We start from the raw sequence: 18,734 nt of genomic DNA on the forward strand, positions 1-18,734 counted from the left end.
GCTCGTCAGCGGCGGATCCGCCCATTTAAAAAGCTGGGGAACTATTTTGACAGACGGGCTCGTGGAGCAGCGGACCAATCAGGGCGCGCGCTGTGAGGCCGGGGTGTCGTTTCGTTGGTCGTGTCGTTGGTCCTCTCTCTGCTGTAATGTGTTTGGAGGGTTCGGACACGCCACGCTCCTCTACTTGCTCTGATTCTCCCCTCTTTCTGCTTAAACCCCGCCTTTTGGGGTGTGACTGACGGGCCAGCAGCCAATAGCGCTCTCTGTTTGGGGGGCGGAGCTCCGCATCTGACTGACAGTTCCCCCGCCCAATCCCCTTCTGCTTAGTAGACGAGCTGCGCGGAGTGATGTGCGAGCGCTGCTATCAGAGCGCTGTGGACAGGACGCGCTGGACTCGTGTGTTCCTCCGCGGCCAATGCGTGTTTGGATACGGGGCGGGCTGAACGTTACCACGGCAAGACTGAGGGCGCTATAAAGCCAATAACATGGTGCTACAGAGACTCGTGTTTACGCTAAGAAAAGAGATCTGAAAGTCGCAGGGAAGCTTGTTAATTGCGTCCTTTATTAGTATAAATCGTTTCAGAGCTTTTTTTTTTCAGGGAAGCTGTTTTAAAAAACTAGCTTTGCATTTTGTTTTTCGTATGGATGGGATTGCCTATCTAACATACTAGCTAATGTGCCACTTGTCCCAATGGAAAGGGGGCTTCGGTTTGGAATCGCGGGCATATCCCTTGTGCTGTTGTTGATCTTGAGAGGGGTAACCGGGACTTTACAAACCAACTCCCTCTCCGGGAGAAAGCTGGAGGCCCCGGCAGCAGGAGATGGAGCCGTTATGGAGCGGCTGGAGAGCTCAGGGGCTCCGGGAGGAACGGGGGACGTGACAGTGGAGGACGAGAACGGGGCGACTGGAGGAGAGGGAGAGGAAACGTCTGGAGAGAGCGACTCAAACTTCCCTCACAACAGAAGGTAGACAGCGCTGAATTACCTTGTTTCTCCCTGTGAAGTAGAGTTAATTAACAGACCCTGGGGTTTTTGTTTGAAGGTAGTTGACACTGTCAGTCAGTGTGGTTAACACCTAGCGAAACTTCCTGAAGTTAGTTAGGTTAGCGTTAGCTCACCTAGGATAACCAACCGAGCGAGCTGACCTAACGTACAGTTTCTTATTCCATTGGCAGATATTTTTGTTGCTCGTTTTAAGCATTATTTCTTGACACAAACTAGCTAAAATTGTCCTGAATTTGCTTAGCAATTAGCTATGGCGCTTTTGGTAGTTTTAAATAATCTATAACAAGTAAAAGTTACAAGGACGTTCGAAATAAGTTAGTAATTCCTGTAATGTTACTTTAAATGAGGAATAATTAACGTTAATATTTACACTACATTTAAGAGGATTTTACTTGTTAAGCTAGCGTTAGCTATGCTGTCTTGCTAAACCAGCCAGATAATGTAGCATATCCAAGGCAAAAGCTAGCTAGGTCAATTAGTTTACTTAGCTAGCTAACTGTAGCTAACTAACCAGTTACTGGCCAAATTCAGAGTATAGGTTGGCTAAGTAATAGTTATTTAGATTAAAATGATGAAGGTGCTAAGCTAAGTAGTTAGCTAATGTTAACAGACTCGTTTTAGCAGCTTGTTTCATTTCGTCTGTGGTGTTGTTGTTGTCCACAGTGACAGTTAGTTAGCTAGGTTAACTAGCTAACCTTACCAGATTGCCCCTTTCAAAAACCTCAGCTAGGTTAGTTAACAAGCCACTGGTCTAAATCTGTCCAGTATTGAGATACCATGCTGTTGCTCCCGTTAAGTTTAATTAACCTAACATGGGCTAGTTCAGCTAACTAGTTTGCTAAAGAGTTAGGCAATCATTTAGTTATGAGCTGTAGCCAGCTAGTTAAGTTAACTTAGCTAGATTAACTGTAAACATTGAAGAGGCTGGCTGTGAACGCCCCGCATATCCCTTATCTATGGTCAAGTTTTCCAACACCCTCAATGTCATTCGTGTATTAGTCAATGCTGAACAATTTCCCCCTCTTCTTTAATATGAGAGGTTTAAAATCTGTAGATAACTAGTTAGCTACAATGACTCGCTTTACATTTTGTAATACAAATAGCTTTTCCAGTCTAACACAGCGTCACACTTTATATGAAGAGATATTTTTGTATATTTTGTAAACACACGCCAAACCATGTGGAAACACAAACGCCGCAAACGCATGTGAAATACAGGAAATGAATGAATGAAAGAATATGTAAAAAAAGATGCATTTTCAAATACATGGGTTAAAATAAAACAAGTATAGAATAAAGGACGTTCATTCAAAAGTGCGTTTGTTTTCTTGTTTGCTATAGAGAGCATTTACTTTTCCATGTATTTCTTCATAAGGAGGGGAACGTTAGATTGATATGTTATGCAGCCCATAGTGAGGCTAATTTGGCAAATCTGAATAGTTAGTATTTTGTTAGAGTTAGAGCTGGTTTTTTTATGACCGATCTTCACAGGTTGACACGGACAGAGAGAGGCAGTATGGAGGTTTTAACGGAGGGGAGGAAACGCCCCCCCAAGTCAAACTGGCAGAAATGTTTTGGAAGATATCATTTAATATAAAGTAATTGCTGTATTGTAAATTGTATTTGAGCTATAATGCTCTGTTCATGTCAGTTAGGTGTTGTTAGTAGTTAGTAACTTTGTTAGGCAGCTTTAGAGAAAACAGTTTTTCAGTGTTTGTTCACCTGTAGTCAGTCGGCTCTTGACTGAAGCAGCGCGCTGGAGCTGCTGAAACCTCTCCCTATAACTAAAAAACCCAGTCGAGCAACAGTTTGAGTTTGAGCTCCGTGCCCTCAGCGAGCTTCAGCTCTGTGTCTACGTCAAATTAATGATTATTATTTCGTTTATTAACTTACCTAGATAATTGTGTATATTATCTATATATTAGGTAAGTTGTAAGGCATAATTCAGCCTCTTCAGCGTTCAGTCAGATAAAGAGCTGTTAGAAGTGCTGCTTTTTCACCTGGTTTAGAATGGGAACTTTTTTTCCCGTGTTTAATGCTGTGTGATTAAAGCCACATCTGAGGCAAATGTGCAGAGACCCCACCCCAAATCTGAATCCAAAAAAACAGAGGATGGGTACGCATACAGTCCTGTTATTGCAGCAGTGGACTCTCTCTCTCTCTAATGACAGACCTATTGGAGCTTCTGGAGTAAATAAGAGAAGTTGTTGTATCTAGATCTGTTTGTTGTTTTTTTTATTATTCTGAGTCTGAGAGAATGAGTGTCTGAGTGTCAGTCTCTCTGTGTTTTTATTTTTCATGGAGCTTCGCTGAGCTTTCCCCACTTGTGCACCTGTTCCCTAAGTCTGGTTCAGATGTTTTTTTCCCCTTTCAATGTGCTGTTTTTCCCAGCTCAGCTGTTGGTGGACTAGAGACAGGAGAGATTGGAGTAGACTTTGCAGTGTAGATACAACATGCAGCTGAAATAGAATGAATACAACATAAGCCTGTTTCCATTGGAAACCTCTCTCCTGTGGTTATGATCTCTTCTAGTTTGACAGTTCTTTCCCTTCGATTTTATCCTTCGAGCTAAACATTTAGCTTCAGTTTGGCAGGATCTCTGATCACTGAAGCATATTGATCCAGTGCAGACTGCTCAGCCACTGGGTGTGTGTCTTTCAAGAACTCTGAAAAGAACTGTGAAAATGCTGGGCAAGGTCAGGGGAAACTTCTTCAGTTAGCTGGACTGTTCCTATGGAAGGAACATGACATGCCACACCTTGAAGGACTCATGGTGTTTGTGTGGGTGTATGCACCAAAAACAGTTGTCAGTTATTTTTACACAACCGTTTTCCAACCCCTCTAAATGACTTTCCCTCATACATACGGTTGGCGTACTGTATCTTCAGTACTGATTATATGTAAAGGACCTCTCTTCTGATTGGCAGCCCCTTTAAAAAGCAGTTTGAGCTCAAACACTCTGTAACACTAACAGTGTGAATAGGAGTGTATATATACTATATTACTATAAATACTATGAATTTAGCGCTCACTGAATTTCACAAGGTCATGTGAAAAACAAAGATTAGCCTATATAATGTATAATGATTTTTTCTACTTTCATACAATATCTAACATTCAATGAAGGTGACGTTTTTTTTTTTTTATACCTGTCTGGACCAACATGCTTGTTGTCTCACTTACATGGGTTGAATCTCTTCTTACTTGACACTGATTGGTTTATAAAATGCATACAGTTTGGCGAGTTGCCCTGTTTAGCCAAATGCTGTTTCCCTGTCAGGATCATATTCGAACATGTCACACAGCAGAATGAGCAAAAACATGTTACTCTCAGATTTCTATATAAAAATCAAGAAAAATGGCTCAGTTGAGCCACTTTAAGACCACCCCTTTTAGTTGGACCAAATTTTGGTCTTTTGTTTAGGACCATGGTTCACAGCACCTGTTATTTTGGTTAATACCACACTTCTAAAGGTCCAGACTAAACAAGAAAGCTCTGTAAACTCACGTTTGCAAAACAATGAATTTTTATTTAACAAAAACATGAAGACACAAAAACGTATTCATATTAAGAACTAAAAGTCTGGATATCATATGCACTAATAGTAGATATTTTCTTCCATTTGCTGAAATAACCACAGTTAGACATTTGCCATGATTGTGTACCAGTGTCTGATTCTTTCAGCTGTGTGATGTGGGTTTCTTCCATGGACCTTTTCATTACAAACTATCCCACAGCATCCCAATATAGTTAAGTTCTTGGGTTTGACCTGGCCATTCAAAACACTATTTTTTTTTCTTTTGATCTAATACTTTGTTTCTAGTTGATTCACTCAAATGACTTGAGTCATTTTTATGTTACATGGTCCACTTTGGCTTCAGCTTTTACACAATTGGACTAAAAAAAAAAAACAGATTTTTAAATAATGCTTTTCCAAAATCCTCTCCTTCATTTGGTGCACCTGATGCTAAGTTTGAACATTTTAAAAAGGGACAATTGGAGTAGCTTTTAATTGCATTTTTATTGATCCTCAGTGCTTTTATAAAAATTATATATTTATAATATCAAGTCTTTTGGCATTAAATATTTGGCCTTCATTCGGTCTGAATTGGGAAAGTAACTTGGCTACAACAAAATGGGCAGGATGCTTAAATTAAAATAATGATGGGGAGATTTTTTTTGTTTATTAATCACTCAAAGTTACTGGGCATTTGAAGGTTTGATATTTTAAGAATGTCTGTGGCACTGGCCAGTTCGGTCTGGGTTGAAAACGTCTCCTATAGATGCCCCCTCTGGTGGGTTTGAGGAGTACATTAATTCGGAACACACTGACTGACCTGATCTGACATAAAAGGAGAGGCAGAAAGTTTTGAAAATGTCAGTTGCAGCATATATTGACAGCAAGAAAAGGCAGCTCAGACCCTCTGACAATTTTAACATTTTAAAGCATCATACTCGTCTAGACGAGACCTTTTTTCATGAACAAAATAGTCCTACAGTTTTCCTGTGTATTTACTCAATTTAATGTAGCCCGTTATCCTCTTTTCGTTAATGTTCTTATGATTTATGTATTGAATTATTCAGTTTAATCTTCCACTGGGATTTCTCTGTGAAATGTAAAATATTGAACACTGTTCTGATTTGTGTAATACATCATGTCATTGTTGTGATTTTTTTCTTGTTTTTTTTTTTTTTTTTTTACACAAAATAGACTTCCAGTCTTTAGTCTCAGTCCATACATTGTTTAGGGCCGCAACCAACAATTATTTTGATAATCAATTAGTCAATGTTAAATTATATAAAATGGAAATATATTAATTATTATTATTAATTTAATAGAAATTCAATATATTTGAATAAATATTGTTCGGGTATGAAAGGTTTTAGAGAACTAATGTTGTAATTGTATATGGAACGCAATTTACCATTACTACACAATTACAACCATTACTACCATTACTACTACTCTCGGTTTACATGAAGAAATAACCCAAATTTGCATACATTTTATTATTATAATTATTTAATAACACAACAACAGTAAATGTAATGTAAACATACACTTGGCTACGGATTGTCAAACACTTCAATGCAATGTCAAAAATACCTTTTTAAAAAGGCTTTTCATTTGTTATTTAAAATGTTTGGATTTTCTCTTACTGTGAATGTAGCGATGTAACTGCCACTGCATTTAAGGTGGAATGAAAAACTCCCTAAAGTGTAAGATAAAAATTTACATGCCACTCACCGTAGATCAAACAAATTGTTTATTAAAGTAGTTGCCAACTGTTTCAATGATCAGTGTTAATCGATTAATACACTTACAAACTACAGACTACAGTACAAAGTAGGCTTGTCACCATAAATACATTATGAACTTCTTGTACAAAATATAGGCATGATCTTAACCTTTTTTTCTGACCTCAATATTGCACATAGATTTCTTATTCAGGAGAGCAAGTTCAAGTAAATGAACCATTATGTTGACTTTGTTTAGGATATTTAAACCTATTCTCTCTTAAATCATATTTTATAATGCATTGTATTATCATTTATGATAGACATAAAATGGTCTTGATGTCACAAAAAATATTGTTTATTACAATTATTTTGGCACAGTGTATCAAAAAAATGTAAATCGTATCCTAGTACAAAGCTATAGATTAATGGGTAGGACATCTGTACAATATCAACACATTTGAAAATTCTGCAAAGAATAGATATACAGGCAGTGCTGAAGCAGACACGTCTCAGCAGACAGGTGCTAACGGCTCTAGAAACAACATGGCAGTTTGTTCCTGTATTATTTGTGCAAACAACACATCAGTGTTCTATGCTTTGCCCAGTAACTCCTAGCTAAGGAAGAAATGGTTAGAATTTGTCTATGGAACACCACCAGCAAAGTATAATGGAGATGGTTATGTGTTTATTTAAAACAGTTCTGTTTACCCTAGTTAAAAGTAAAAATCTACCCCAGGGTTTTGTTCCAACTGCCTGAGTGGCTCTGCTGTGGCTCAGCCAACAAAACCCCGGGGTGGATTTTTACTTTCTGGACCTGGACTACCCACCCCTTGTAGGTGTAACTAAGTTGACATAGGATCTCCAGTGGATTAGGAGTTTTACAGAGACTGGAGGTTAGCATTACTGATAGTCTTGATGTTTTTATAGTTTTGACTTCAGATTTGCAAGAAAATGCTGTTTTGGTCACTGAAAACAGTGTTTAAATGGCTCTCCAAGGTGGAAAATTTTGAAAACACTGGTGTCACAAATTCTTGCATGTTTCATGGGTAAATCACATTACAGAGATTGCAAAAGGCATAAAACTTAAACATGCACATGCAGATCACACTAATTTCAGTTTTTAACAAATTAATAAATAAATTAGAGATGTCAGCATTAACACATGCAGTTTATTTGGAAACTTAAACATGTAAGTATAATTAATCTTATGAACAAGTTGACAGAGCCTGGTGACGCATTCACAGTTTCATTTAGTGATATAACCCAGCAATGCTTACTGTTGAGTTTAGAATGTAGATTACCTTTTTTATGCTAAAGTTTATGCTCTTTCACTTTCTTCATTATCTGCTGTTGATAACCTGTAATTGTGGCTTGCATAGTACGCTACTTAGTAGTGGGTAGTGTGTAATCGTTTTGAAGTACTATCACTTCCATACTGGGCTAGCATGCTCATGCAAGCATTTTTTGCCTCAGTGTGGGCCGAGGAAGGGAACTCTCAGTTTTTAAAAATATCCTAGTACCTGTGGACATGGCCTATATTTAAACTTGGGTTTCCTTTGAGGGGATTCTCATTTTCAGTGTAGCTGCGTGGGAAAAATAAAAAATACACAAACAAATATATACTTATAGATCTCCACTTATGTGACTATTAAAGACTGTGATGAGCAATTATAATATAATAAAGGTGACAAACATGGGAAAGTATATTATTGCAATAATAATAATAATAATAATAATAATAATAATAATAATATGGGCCTTTTGTATAAAGAAAAACAATAATAACCTTTTTTTTGTGTCACTTTAAAAAAAAAAAGTTTGTATTTGATAAGGCAGCAGAGCGGTCTTGTGTGACCTTAAGCACGTCGGCCACTGTTTCTGTTGGCTTTACACGTGTCACACATGCTCGTGTACACACAGACTCCTGATGCAGTGTAGTGTGTGTCGATCATGACTCTGTAGCACCTTGCTACCTCTACAGGGGTGGGATCATTAGCTGCCTTCACATCTGCTGCCAAGCACACACACACACACACACACACACACAACCATGCTAAACACAATACGCCCAGCACATTCACACCTCTAAAGGTACCCCTGTGACTCCTGCCTCTTTAACGCCTTCAATGAAGCACATCCCGCCACATTAAATTCACATCTTCAGTCGTTTAATGCAGCACTTCCAGTCACTCCTGTGCTTTATTATACACCTATAGGCCTATATCCAGTGTAAATAAACACATTACTCTGCCTTTTTTTTTTTTTTAACCAGCCGAGTCTGTGTCTACAAACACAGCCGCTCGGAGAGACTGGAACCGACCTATTGTGTTCAGTTCCTCGCAACTCCGATGTTAATCAACACCCCCAGGCCCTCCCTGAGACATGGAACAGCTTTACTGGGGGATGGTTTTCTCCAGGGACACTTTTCTGTGATGCACAGCCTGGCGGACTGGCAAGCGGGAGCCTAACCCAGAGAACCCGAGAGACTTCCACATACTCCACTACAAAAGCAAAAATAGAAGCCGAACGCTTTGTGATGAAGAACCTCTCAAAGATTGGTACCCTTATTCAGTTTGCAGGGCCCAGCGGCAGAAAGATCAATCATATGGGGAGCAGTGGAGGAAAAAGAAAAAGCACTAATTTCCCCAGCGTGGGGTTTGTAGTGTTGGGTCAAAGACAAAGTCAACAACTCTGTCATTGAGGTTCTATTAGACATCAAATATCTGCATGTAAACACTGTTTCTATCTGTCTTGACCAAGCAGGGGCCCACAGATCCTGTAGGTCATGGCTGTGGGTTATTTAAAGAAACGGTTCAGTTTTTATGTTTTGTCTCTGGATCGATCAGCCAAAGATGTGTTTTATGTTTAAAGTTTGCTTTGTTAGTTTTGCACTAGAACAACAAGCTGTTGAGCCTAAGGAGTAAGGAAAGTTTATTCCAAACACAGTCTTTTTATTTTTAGTTGTGTTTTAGGTCCTGTTTACTAGGGATGTGCTGTATCGTATCATACATAATGATATCGCCAACATTTTTTTTTTTTTCACTCACCCCTAATTATCACTTCAGTGTACAACTTTTTTTGCTGTTTTTAGCAAAAGAAAAATACACACTGTTCTCATTTCCCATTATTAAATATCTACTAGAGACCGAGTATATCTGTCTAGTATCATTTATTTTACTTAAATCCTGGATATATGGAGATATATTGTATTTTTATGCATCACTTATCACAGGAGTGTGCCACATCATATCGTATGCAATAATATATATTTTTTATTTTTATTTTGCTGCAGTAGTGTATTCTTGAAATAGTTTTTTTTAACTAGAGTTTTGTCAAATTGCCTTCAGTTGTCAAATGCGTCTTTAACTAGTTAACTAGACTGAAATCTGATTGCTGTCTGGTACAGAATGGACAGGTTTGCTTGTTGCCGAGCAATTACTACTGTTGTTTTGGTTGTCAAATCTGTCTCTGTGAGATGAATCTCTTTACACATCTAAAACACGTGGCTCAATTCACCTCCTGAAGTGGTTTCAATTATCAGATTTCTTAAATGCGTCTTGGGTGTGTTTACACTCAAATCTTTGTAGCTTATGTATAATCCTTTATATATATAAATCTACTGGTGTATTTTTTTGGTAAAACATCACTATAAATATTTTGTCTTATAAAAATGTCCTTATATATAATTATGGGTATCATTTTCCACAGCACCTACTCCTAAAAAGGGATGTATACTGTAAATAAATAGTACATATAAAGTGCTTAGAGAAAATACATTGCAAGTCAGCCTATTAATTATTAAATAATGCACTGTATATACAAAATAAAACAAATTGTATGAAGGTAAAAATAACCTGACTGTGACCTGTTTGCACCTGGTCACTTCATGTGATATGACCCTAATAGAATTTTAACTGCAAGCATATAAATTTGGTAGTAAAATGTGTCTCCAGTTAGTCAAATAGAAATCCAAACCCTGTTTGGAAACCAATATGCAAATTCACACATTATGTGGTGACCGCTTGGTAATTTGTTTTGCTTTTTTCCTTTATTTTGCTGAAGGTACTTTAGGCTTAAAATTTTCAAAATAACATTCTACCATTATATCATTTATCTTGATTTAAAGGAAGGCAGCAACATCAGTTCATGCTAACTTAAAAACATTTGTTTTTGACTGATTAACTCAAACCAATCATCTACTGCATAGGGAAGAGTTTTGCCTGTTCTGAAAGAAGTTTTGGTATTAGAATGTATCCTGAATGTGTTTATAGTTCCTGATCAGTTAACTGATGGGATTTTTATCTGTTTTAAATGCACTTTTCGTTGTGTTTACACTTGCATTTTTATTCTGATATAATCCGAATTAGGCCAGACCTAATAACTCTCTCTCTCTCTCATTGATGTTATAAACCACAGGTTGCCACGGAAAATGCAACAGGTATTACTGAGAATGAGATCAGTAAAAAGGATTGTGGTCATGTCTGTATATTTTGACAAATAGATAATGTAATTATCGTGGTGTAATTCTACTGATTCAAAAAAGACTCAAGATCTCAAGAAAAATGTCCAGGTGCAAATGGGATCTATGTTTCTGTTTGTAGAGGACAATCCATTTTTGTAATTTTTCTGTTTTTTGTCTATTTTATTTTTGTTCTTAATATTTTCGTATAGAGAATATTGGACCAGAAATGATTGGACCAATAAGAATGTTCTGAAATTTCTTGAAATAAAGTAATTTTACATTTTACATGCATACCTTTTTACATACACACCCTTTTTCCTGCTTCTAATTTTTGAGTAAAGGTTTTCATATGACTGCAACTATGGGTGGGTGATATGGCCCCAAAATAATATCACAATATTTCATGGTATTTTTGCGATAGCGATACTTTTGGTGATATGACAAAACACTGATAAAAAAAAAAAAATATATATATATATATATATATATATATATATATATATATATATATATATATATAATTCAAGTGTACACTACTGCTACATCATGATACTAATAATACACTTCAAATATCTTCATATATCCAGGATTAAAGTTAAATAAATGATACTGGACATATATAATCTGTCTCTAGTAGATATATCATGGAAAGTGAGAATGAGAGTGTGAATTTATGTTTTGCTAAAAAAAAAAAACTGCAAAAAAAAAATTGTACCCAGATGTGATAATTAGGGGTGGGTGATATGGCACAATATTTCAGGGTATAATATTGTTCACGATGTTCAAAATGTTCTTGATATTATTGTGCATTATGTGATATGGCACACCTCTAAGTGCAACAATATACTTTTGTTTAACACAAAACTTAATGTGTGTTTTTTTTGGTCAGCTGTAGTTTCATTATGTACTCTCACCCCCACAATAATAATAAATTGAGGCCATAAAAAAAGAAAGCCAGTTAAACTTGTGACCCTCTCTGAGAGTGCCAAACCAAACACAGGAAGTCATGTGTTTGCGTGAGTATATACACTACTGCAGTATCAGAGTCTTCTCTCAGAAGAAGAACGTCTCAGAAGACTCGGAGAGGAAGAAACAAGCAGAAGTGAACTCTTAGCAAAGTCAGTTCAGATGCTGTAAACAAACGTGAACGAAGTTGGCCTGGTGATATTGTTCTGTCTGATCATATTAAAAGCTTTTGTTGTTACTTTATTCCATATTGTAGTTATTATTCTCCACAGTGAGTGATCTGTCTGTGAATATGTAGAGCTGACATTTCTGAAAGGTATCCTCCTCCTGCTTTGTTTTTGTTTACATGCTCCACTGAAAGCGTCTGCCTGCCAGGCCTGGTATGATCCAGCCATGTAGCTCTGCTTGGCCTGATTGTGTGTATTTTTGGACTAGCAGAGATTCCGGAGAGACCTTTTGTAGAAGTAACACTTTGCTTGAGGTGCCCTATCTGACACACACACACACACACACACACAAACACACACACACACCTATGTGTGCTCATACATACACACAACTTGCTGTTACAGCTCTCTCTTCTGCCTGCCTGGCACAAACCGTAGCAGACGTCTAGCTCCAACTGCCTACTGCTTAGCAACAGCCAACCAGAAGGCTTGAGCCGGGAAACTTGTGAGCCAATTAGAAGGATGGAGGGAGAAAGTGCTCAGAATTTGAGTTGGGTGCTGAGGGAGAGATGGAGAAAGACAGAGGAGGAGGGAAGGAGGGGATGGAGTTTGTGGATCTTTTTTTTTTTTTTTTGGGGGGGGGGGATGTTGTTGTATTGTTGTTTTTGAGTAACTTGCAAGAGTCTGCCAGTTTCTGGCAAATCTTTAAAAGTGTTGAAGCTTTGAGAACTTTTTGTCATTTATTTGTGTCACTTGTGATTTATTACATATGTGTTGAAAAAAATCTCTCAATAAAGAAATAGAAAATTTTGAACAAAAAAAAACATTTGGGCTTGTGTAGGGCTTAATACTGAACTTCGCCTTGCTTTTAAAGAAAAGATGACAATTTCAAAGATAACCTGAAAATTTTTATCATACCATCAGATATATCAATAAACAGAATATTGTTCAACATATATATTGTCCTGTCATTTCATTTATTCTGCCAAACATTAAAGGTGCTTTTTAAAAAAATGTATTTTTTAATACCCCCTTTACTCTCCATCCCCATATAATATTTGGTGCTCCCCAATGAAAAACTAAAAGTAGTTGATAACTGCTGTGATAAGAACTTTAGAACTTTAAAAAGTTCTAAACTTTACTGTATCCAGATCATAAAAATATATTCAGACCATTTATATTGGTTCATTCATGAATGCTGAAATGTTGACACAGTGTAAAAGCCAGCTGGTGTCTTCATTTGCTGCAGAAGCGAGTAATTGAGCATGAGATTATGAGGCAATTGAATTAGGAAGTAGTTTTTCCCCATGGGTGTCCATATCTCATGTATACAGATTGTATCTAATCAATTGGGGCGAGTTGCACTATGCTAATCAACCCTTCACTCACTGCTTTTTTTGAGGAGTTGGTTTTACACTTAAGCATTCGGAATCATTACTGCTTAGCATTCTTCCACTCAGGGGGTGGGGAGGGGGGGCAGCTGCCGCTTCCTGGGCTGGGGCGGAGGTTGTTGTCAGCTTGTGCTGTTAGTTTGTCCGAAGTTGTTTTTATTTGTTTATCGATCTTTTCAGCTCAGGCTGTTACTCCAGTCATTGCAGAGGACCCACCCTACTGCACTGCAGCAGTCTGAGGAGCAGGAGAAAGGTGGGGAGAAAGGAACGAAAACGAGGGGGGCGAGAGAGAGAGGGAGACAGAGAGAAAGTGTCAAGCCGAGCTGTTGAGTAAGTGAGAGAAAGAGAGAGAGAGAGGTGCATCTGTAAGAGAAAGCCGAGGGCACTAGGACCCAGCGCTGAGCTCAAGCTTGTAGTTTGGTTCCTCACTGCTTAGCAACAACAAATCAGCCACCCAGATCAAGGCCAGGGCTTGACCAATAGGAGGAGTGGAGCGCCATGCCACAGAGTTTTGATTTCACCGCCTGTGAGCTGAGAGAGAGAGAGAGAGAGTCAGAGAAGACATGGGAGGAACACTCAGAGATGGAAGAGAGGGAGGGAGTGAGGGAGGGTTGGATGGCATGTGTACAGAGACCTGTCTACGGGGTTAGATGGGGATATGATAGAACATACCTTCAGAAAAGTTGAATCAAAGTGTGTGTGAGAGAGAGACATAACTTCTTCTAACAGCACATGCTGTAAAGGAGTTACACTTTCTGCCACCATGTGGATGTTTTGGAAAGTGTGTGAAAGTGGGGGAGCTGCCAATTCACAGTATATGAGAATAAAAACAAACAATAATTCCTGAAATATTTAAATATTGAGCACTGCAGAGTCAGTTTAATGATCGTGTGTGTGTGTGCTCGCATGACCGTGTGTGTGTGTGTGTTCCCAGCATATGGCGGCTGCCTTTGGTTTGGGTGTGGCTATACATGACAAACTCCTGGGGAAAGCATTCCAGTGCACACATTTTTGTTGTAATGCAGGCATGTGTTTGATCTACAGTATGGACACAAGTATTGGGACACTTGCTTGTTCAGTCTTTATTCCAAAATGAACAGTAATAAAGAGATTATTCTGCTTTTTTTTTTTTTTTTTTTTTTTGGAGTCACTGTCTCCACTGTCCATGGAAAGCGTTCAATTAGATTTTAAAGAGCATTGTTTTAGCGATTTGATTGATGATCACCACCACCCAACCTCTTTCCTGTTCTTCTATACCACACTTGGCATTAGGTTTAGTGTAAAAGTACTAAGGATGCCCTGAACATTCTGCAACTGAAATTATTTGTCAGAAAATGGCAAAAAAAAGTGATTTTGCTGTTTGGCCAAATAAGCAAAAAGGCTGAATAATTTATACATAATAAAGATCTTTTTATGACCAGCTGGAATGTTAAATTGTTTGAGTTCAGTAAATATTTTTAAATTGTACTTTTGTCATTTTTAAAACTTGACAAACAGTCATTTAGGCATATGGTGTGACCAAACGTTTGATTTTTTATTTTTTTTTTTTATTTTGTCAAAATGTTTTGTTTTGTTGCATCCTTAGCCAGCTAGCTACACAGCTAGCTGTGTGTTTTGCACATTTGTGTCAGCAGTGTGTTGATAGTAGTTAATAGTAGTTAATTGACATTCACAAACATTTGGACACAGTGTGTGTGTATAGAGACAAAAAAAAGTGTTTCTAAATATAAAGCTAATTAGTTTAGAGTCCAGTCTAAGTGTCAGTATCACTAATGACATTGTACAAATTAATATAGTGTTCAGTAACACAGATGCACAGTGATGTTGTATATTGCATATTGCATATTGGTTGATAATTGCTTGAAAATATCAGCTCCACACCCATATTATTATTATTTTTTTTTTAGTTTTATCTCTTACTTTCTTAAGATTTTTTTAATAGATTTAGCTTTGATATTTCGGTATTTTTCTGTATTTGTAACTTGGAAAACTCTTGAACACCAAACCAGGTAGAGGTCGTCTCAATTTCTGTTTTTAAGACATTCATGCGGCAGAAAAGTTCCTGAAGAATTTTGGCTAGCAACACAAGCTCCGAATTCCCAGATCCATGTTTTTCCACAGTATAAATAAATATCTCTCTACACTTGCAGGTGTCTTTGAATGCTGGCCTACTTAAATCTTACCATTTGGCTCTTCACTCTGCACAGTATGTCAGCACCAATGGCACACCTTGTAACCCAGAGAGTGTGTGTGTGTGCATGTACGTGTGTGTGTGAGCATGTGAACGAGCAGTGTTCACTCCAACAGCAAGTCTTCACTGTAAAGCTGATTCTATGGTAACATAGATTTAAATAGCTTTATATTGTCATTCAGTTTCTATGGCTCTATAGTTTACGGAACTGAAGCTTAGGAAGACAAAGATCTGCGTTTAAAGAAAAAATTGTATATTTTTTTTTTAGGATACAGTTATTTGAGGCCTGAATCATAATGTGGGAAGGACATTTTTTTATATTTTAATTACTTATTTTTTGTTAACAATAATGTTTATTTTCTATGGCCACATTTCCACATAATTTACAGGAGTGCAGGTGTTTTCCAGTAGCAAATATTCAATGAAAAATTGGCGGTTGGTGGCTTTACTCAACAGTTTTGATATGACGGTGTCAGCAGACTTTGTTATTGTTGTTATTGTGTTTGAACTGTACTGTATTATGTCTACACTGCTGCAGTTTGTTTTCTTTAGCTTGGAGAACCCTAAACATGTCCTCTGCTGTAAAGCACTTCGTCGTTCTCCTCAGAGCTGGGAAAGTGTTTTGAACTCTGCAGCTTCTCTGCAGGGGTGTGGCTTTACATCCACAACTTCCCCACGTGCTCCTGCTCCCGTATCTCCCCGTACACCCCCTCCCTGTATTTTCATTCTGTGTGTTGCGGTGGTACTTCAGGCTTCACAGTGGGATGACGAGCTGCTTGCTGTTGCATGGTTACAGGGAGCTCTGTCATCCCATTGGCTGAGCCTTTTCCATGTTAGTGCTTTCTGATTGGATGCTCAGAAACACAGCTTGGCTGTGACTGGCTGTGAGCTAGGGAAAACTCCTGCGATTGGCCTAAATACCTCAGATACTGTGTGAGTGTGTTGGTGTGTGTGTATTTTTGCTTTGGTAATGTCTATTTACGTCAGTTTTTGGGGCGAGATCCTCTCCAGTTTCTCTGGGGGCGAGAGACAGTGGGTGAGTGGGAGAAGGAGAGATGTGTGTGTGTGTGTGTGTGTGTGTCTGAGAGAGTACTCGAGGATTTCTTTGTTTTGTGTACTTTTTTCCCCTCATTTCTGCTTACAAAGTGTAAAGACGGCTGCAGTGGCTAAAGCGTACGACAGAAGGCAAAAAGCGCATGGTGCCAGAGTTCCAGCAGACGTTTAAAGAGCTGACTGATGTACATTTCACTGGCGCTAAGCACAAGCGCTCTTTACAGCATGTCAAACACTCTCAACATCTAACTTCTTTAAGTGGTGTGGTGGATAAGGCTCATCATTACTAATTACATTAAGTGCTACGGTTAATTGATCCCAAGCCCAGAATTGATAAATGTGTTACAGGATATGAGCAGACAGTTGGTTATAATATACAGTACATGTCTATGTCTGCTGATTCAGACATTTAGATTTTCAGTTTAATCATAAAATACATTGTAATGGGATTGAACCATGTTTAAGCAGCTTCAGCACATTTTGCTTTTCAGATACGAGTCTTCCTAATGAATTCTAAGACTTATTAGTTAATGGCTACATTCTTGTTACTAGGCTGATTTTAGACGTTTTTCTTACTAATGTGACACTTTATTTAAGTTACATTAGTGATGTTTAGACTACCAACCTTGATATAGATATCCAGAATGATCTCTTTTTTGCTTTACTTACTCATCCAAAAATAATCCACATCCACGAAATAAATCAGAATAGTTTGCAGTCTGAACATAACCAGCAAGTTACACACTATTCTTAGTTATACAAATACAAATAGAATGGAAACATTCCCAAAGGTTACTTCCCCAAAACTAAAAATACAACATATTATATAATAAAATACTATACAATAGAAACACTGATGGACGGGATACATGATCACATTTAAAAAGGAAACTATCTAATGAATGTGTAAAATGTTTTCCAAACCTAGGAATTGGACCATTTGTTTAGTCATAGAGTAGAATATGTGGAATATAATAGTACATTAAAGCTAATAACTTTTTGGGAGAAGCACATATTGTGAGAAGCACATATTGTGAGAACAACGTATGAATTTTACAGCATTTTAGCCAATGCTTTTGTGCTTTTTGCACAATAACTTTTCTTATTAGTGTAGCAAAGCATAGTTACCCAGACTAGGAATTGAACCCCAGTGTCCCACACAATGTGGGTAATGTTTTTTTTCTATTTATCTGAATTGTGGGTACACAAAGTGAAACAGTCCGTTCAGACATTATTATATCACCAATAGGACTACATCTGATCTGATCTGGATTAATGAAGCTCGTAATGTGAACATAGTTTTTTTTTCTCAACATACTAGCTATCCAAATAAACACATTTAGGGACATTTCATGAATTCAGTGTAATAATAAACTATCTATGCTATATTTATACCATGTCACAAATGGATGACAGTTTATCTGCATCACAGTCTAATAAGTAATGCTTCAGTTTTACTCTGATCTAATACAGCTTTTATTGTTTTTTTTCTTGTTGTCTTTTCTTGTGTTTTGGTCTTCTTTCTTGCTTTAAGTTCAGTCTTGTTAGGTGTGTGTTTTGAGCGTGTTCTGGGAATTGAGCTAAAAGCTGAAGTAGACGCTGGAGAGCTCTCTCCCTCTTTTTTCTTTTTTTCTTTTTATTTATTTGGTTTTTTGATCAGCCGATCCCTGCATTTTGTTTTTTTTTTGTTTGGCCTCATGCAGTGACAGCAGATTCTTCTCTCCATTTATCTTTTTTTTAAGTTTAATGGGGGGGGGGGGGAGTTTGTAAAATGTGAAGTTGTGTGAAGTCAGTGCTTAATAGCTGGGGTTAATTCCATTTGAAACGGGTAAAAAAACTGCCTCTGTCCGTTTTCGACCTTCCTTCTATTTCCCTGAGAGGAATGATCTGATGAAGAGCGCTCTTTGATCTTATCCAGGAAATGAGATTCATTCTCTCTCTCTCTCTCTCTCTCTCTCTCTCTCTCTCTCTCTCTCTCTCTCTCTCTCTCTCTCTCAGAGACCCTCTCTCCCCCCCCCCCCTTTTTTTTTCCTCAATCACACAGAGAGGGGTGTGGCCAGTGCAGCTTCCTCATTCATCCTCACAATACCCACTGCTTAGCAACAACCAATCAGTCCAAATATTTTTGGAGGGGGCTCTCAGCCAATCAGAAGTGATGTGTTGTAGCGTTTTGCTCTCCTGAAGCCCATTGGAGGAGAAGGTGGTAAAGCAAACAGTGATAGCCCGGAGCACAGGAGTGATTCCATAGGAACTGAGG

General features: G+C 37.9%; 1 protein-coding gene across 2 annotated transcripts in view; it reads left to right on the forward strand.

Moving 5' to 3' along the window:
* The window catches only part of eif2ak3 (eukaryotic translation initiation factor 2-alpha kinase 3), a 45,467-nt gene continuing 26,733 nt past the window's right edge, over window positions 1–18,734 (forward strand). The window contains exon 1 of one of the 2 annotated variants that reach the window (XM_049481506.1): window positions 1–966. In XM_049481506.1, coding sequence (XP_049337463.1) covers window positions 692–966 — 275 coding nt within the window. In that variant the 5' untranslated portion in view covers window positions 1–691. The remainder of the gene's footprint in view (window positions 967–18,734) is intronic. The other variant, XM_022684933.2, reaches the window with a different exon arrangement.

This window comes from Astyanax mexicanus, chromosome 7 (assembly GCF_023375975.1).
Source record: "Astyanax mexicanus isolate ESR-SI-001 chromosome 7, AstMex3_surface, whole genome shotgun sequence".
Taxonomy (NCBI): Eukaryota; Metazoa; Chordata; class Actinopteri; order Characiformes; family Acestrorhamphidae; genus Astyanax; species Astyanax mexicanus.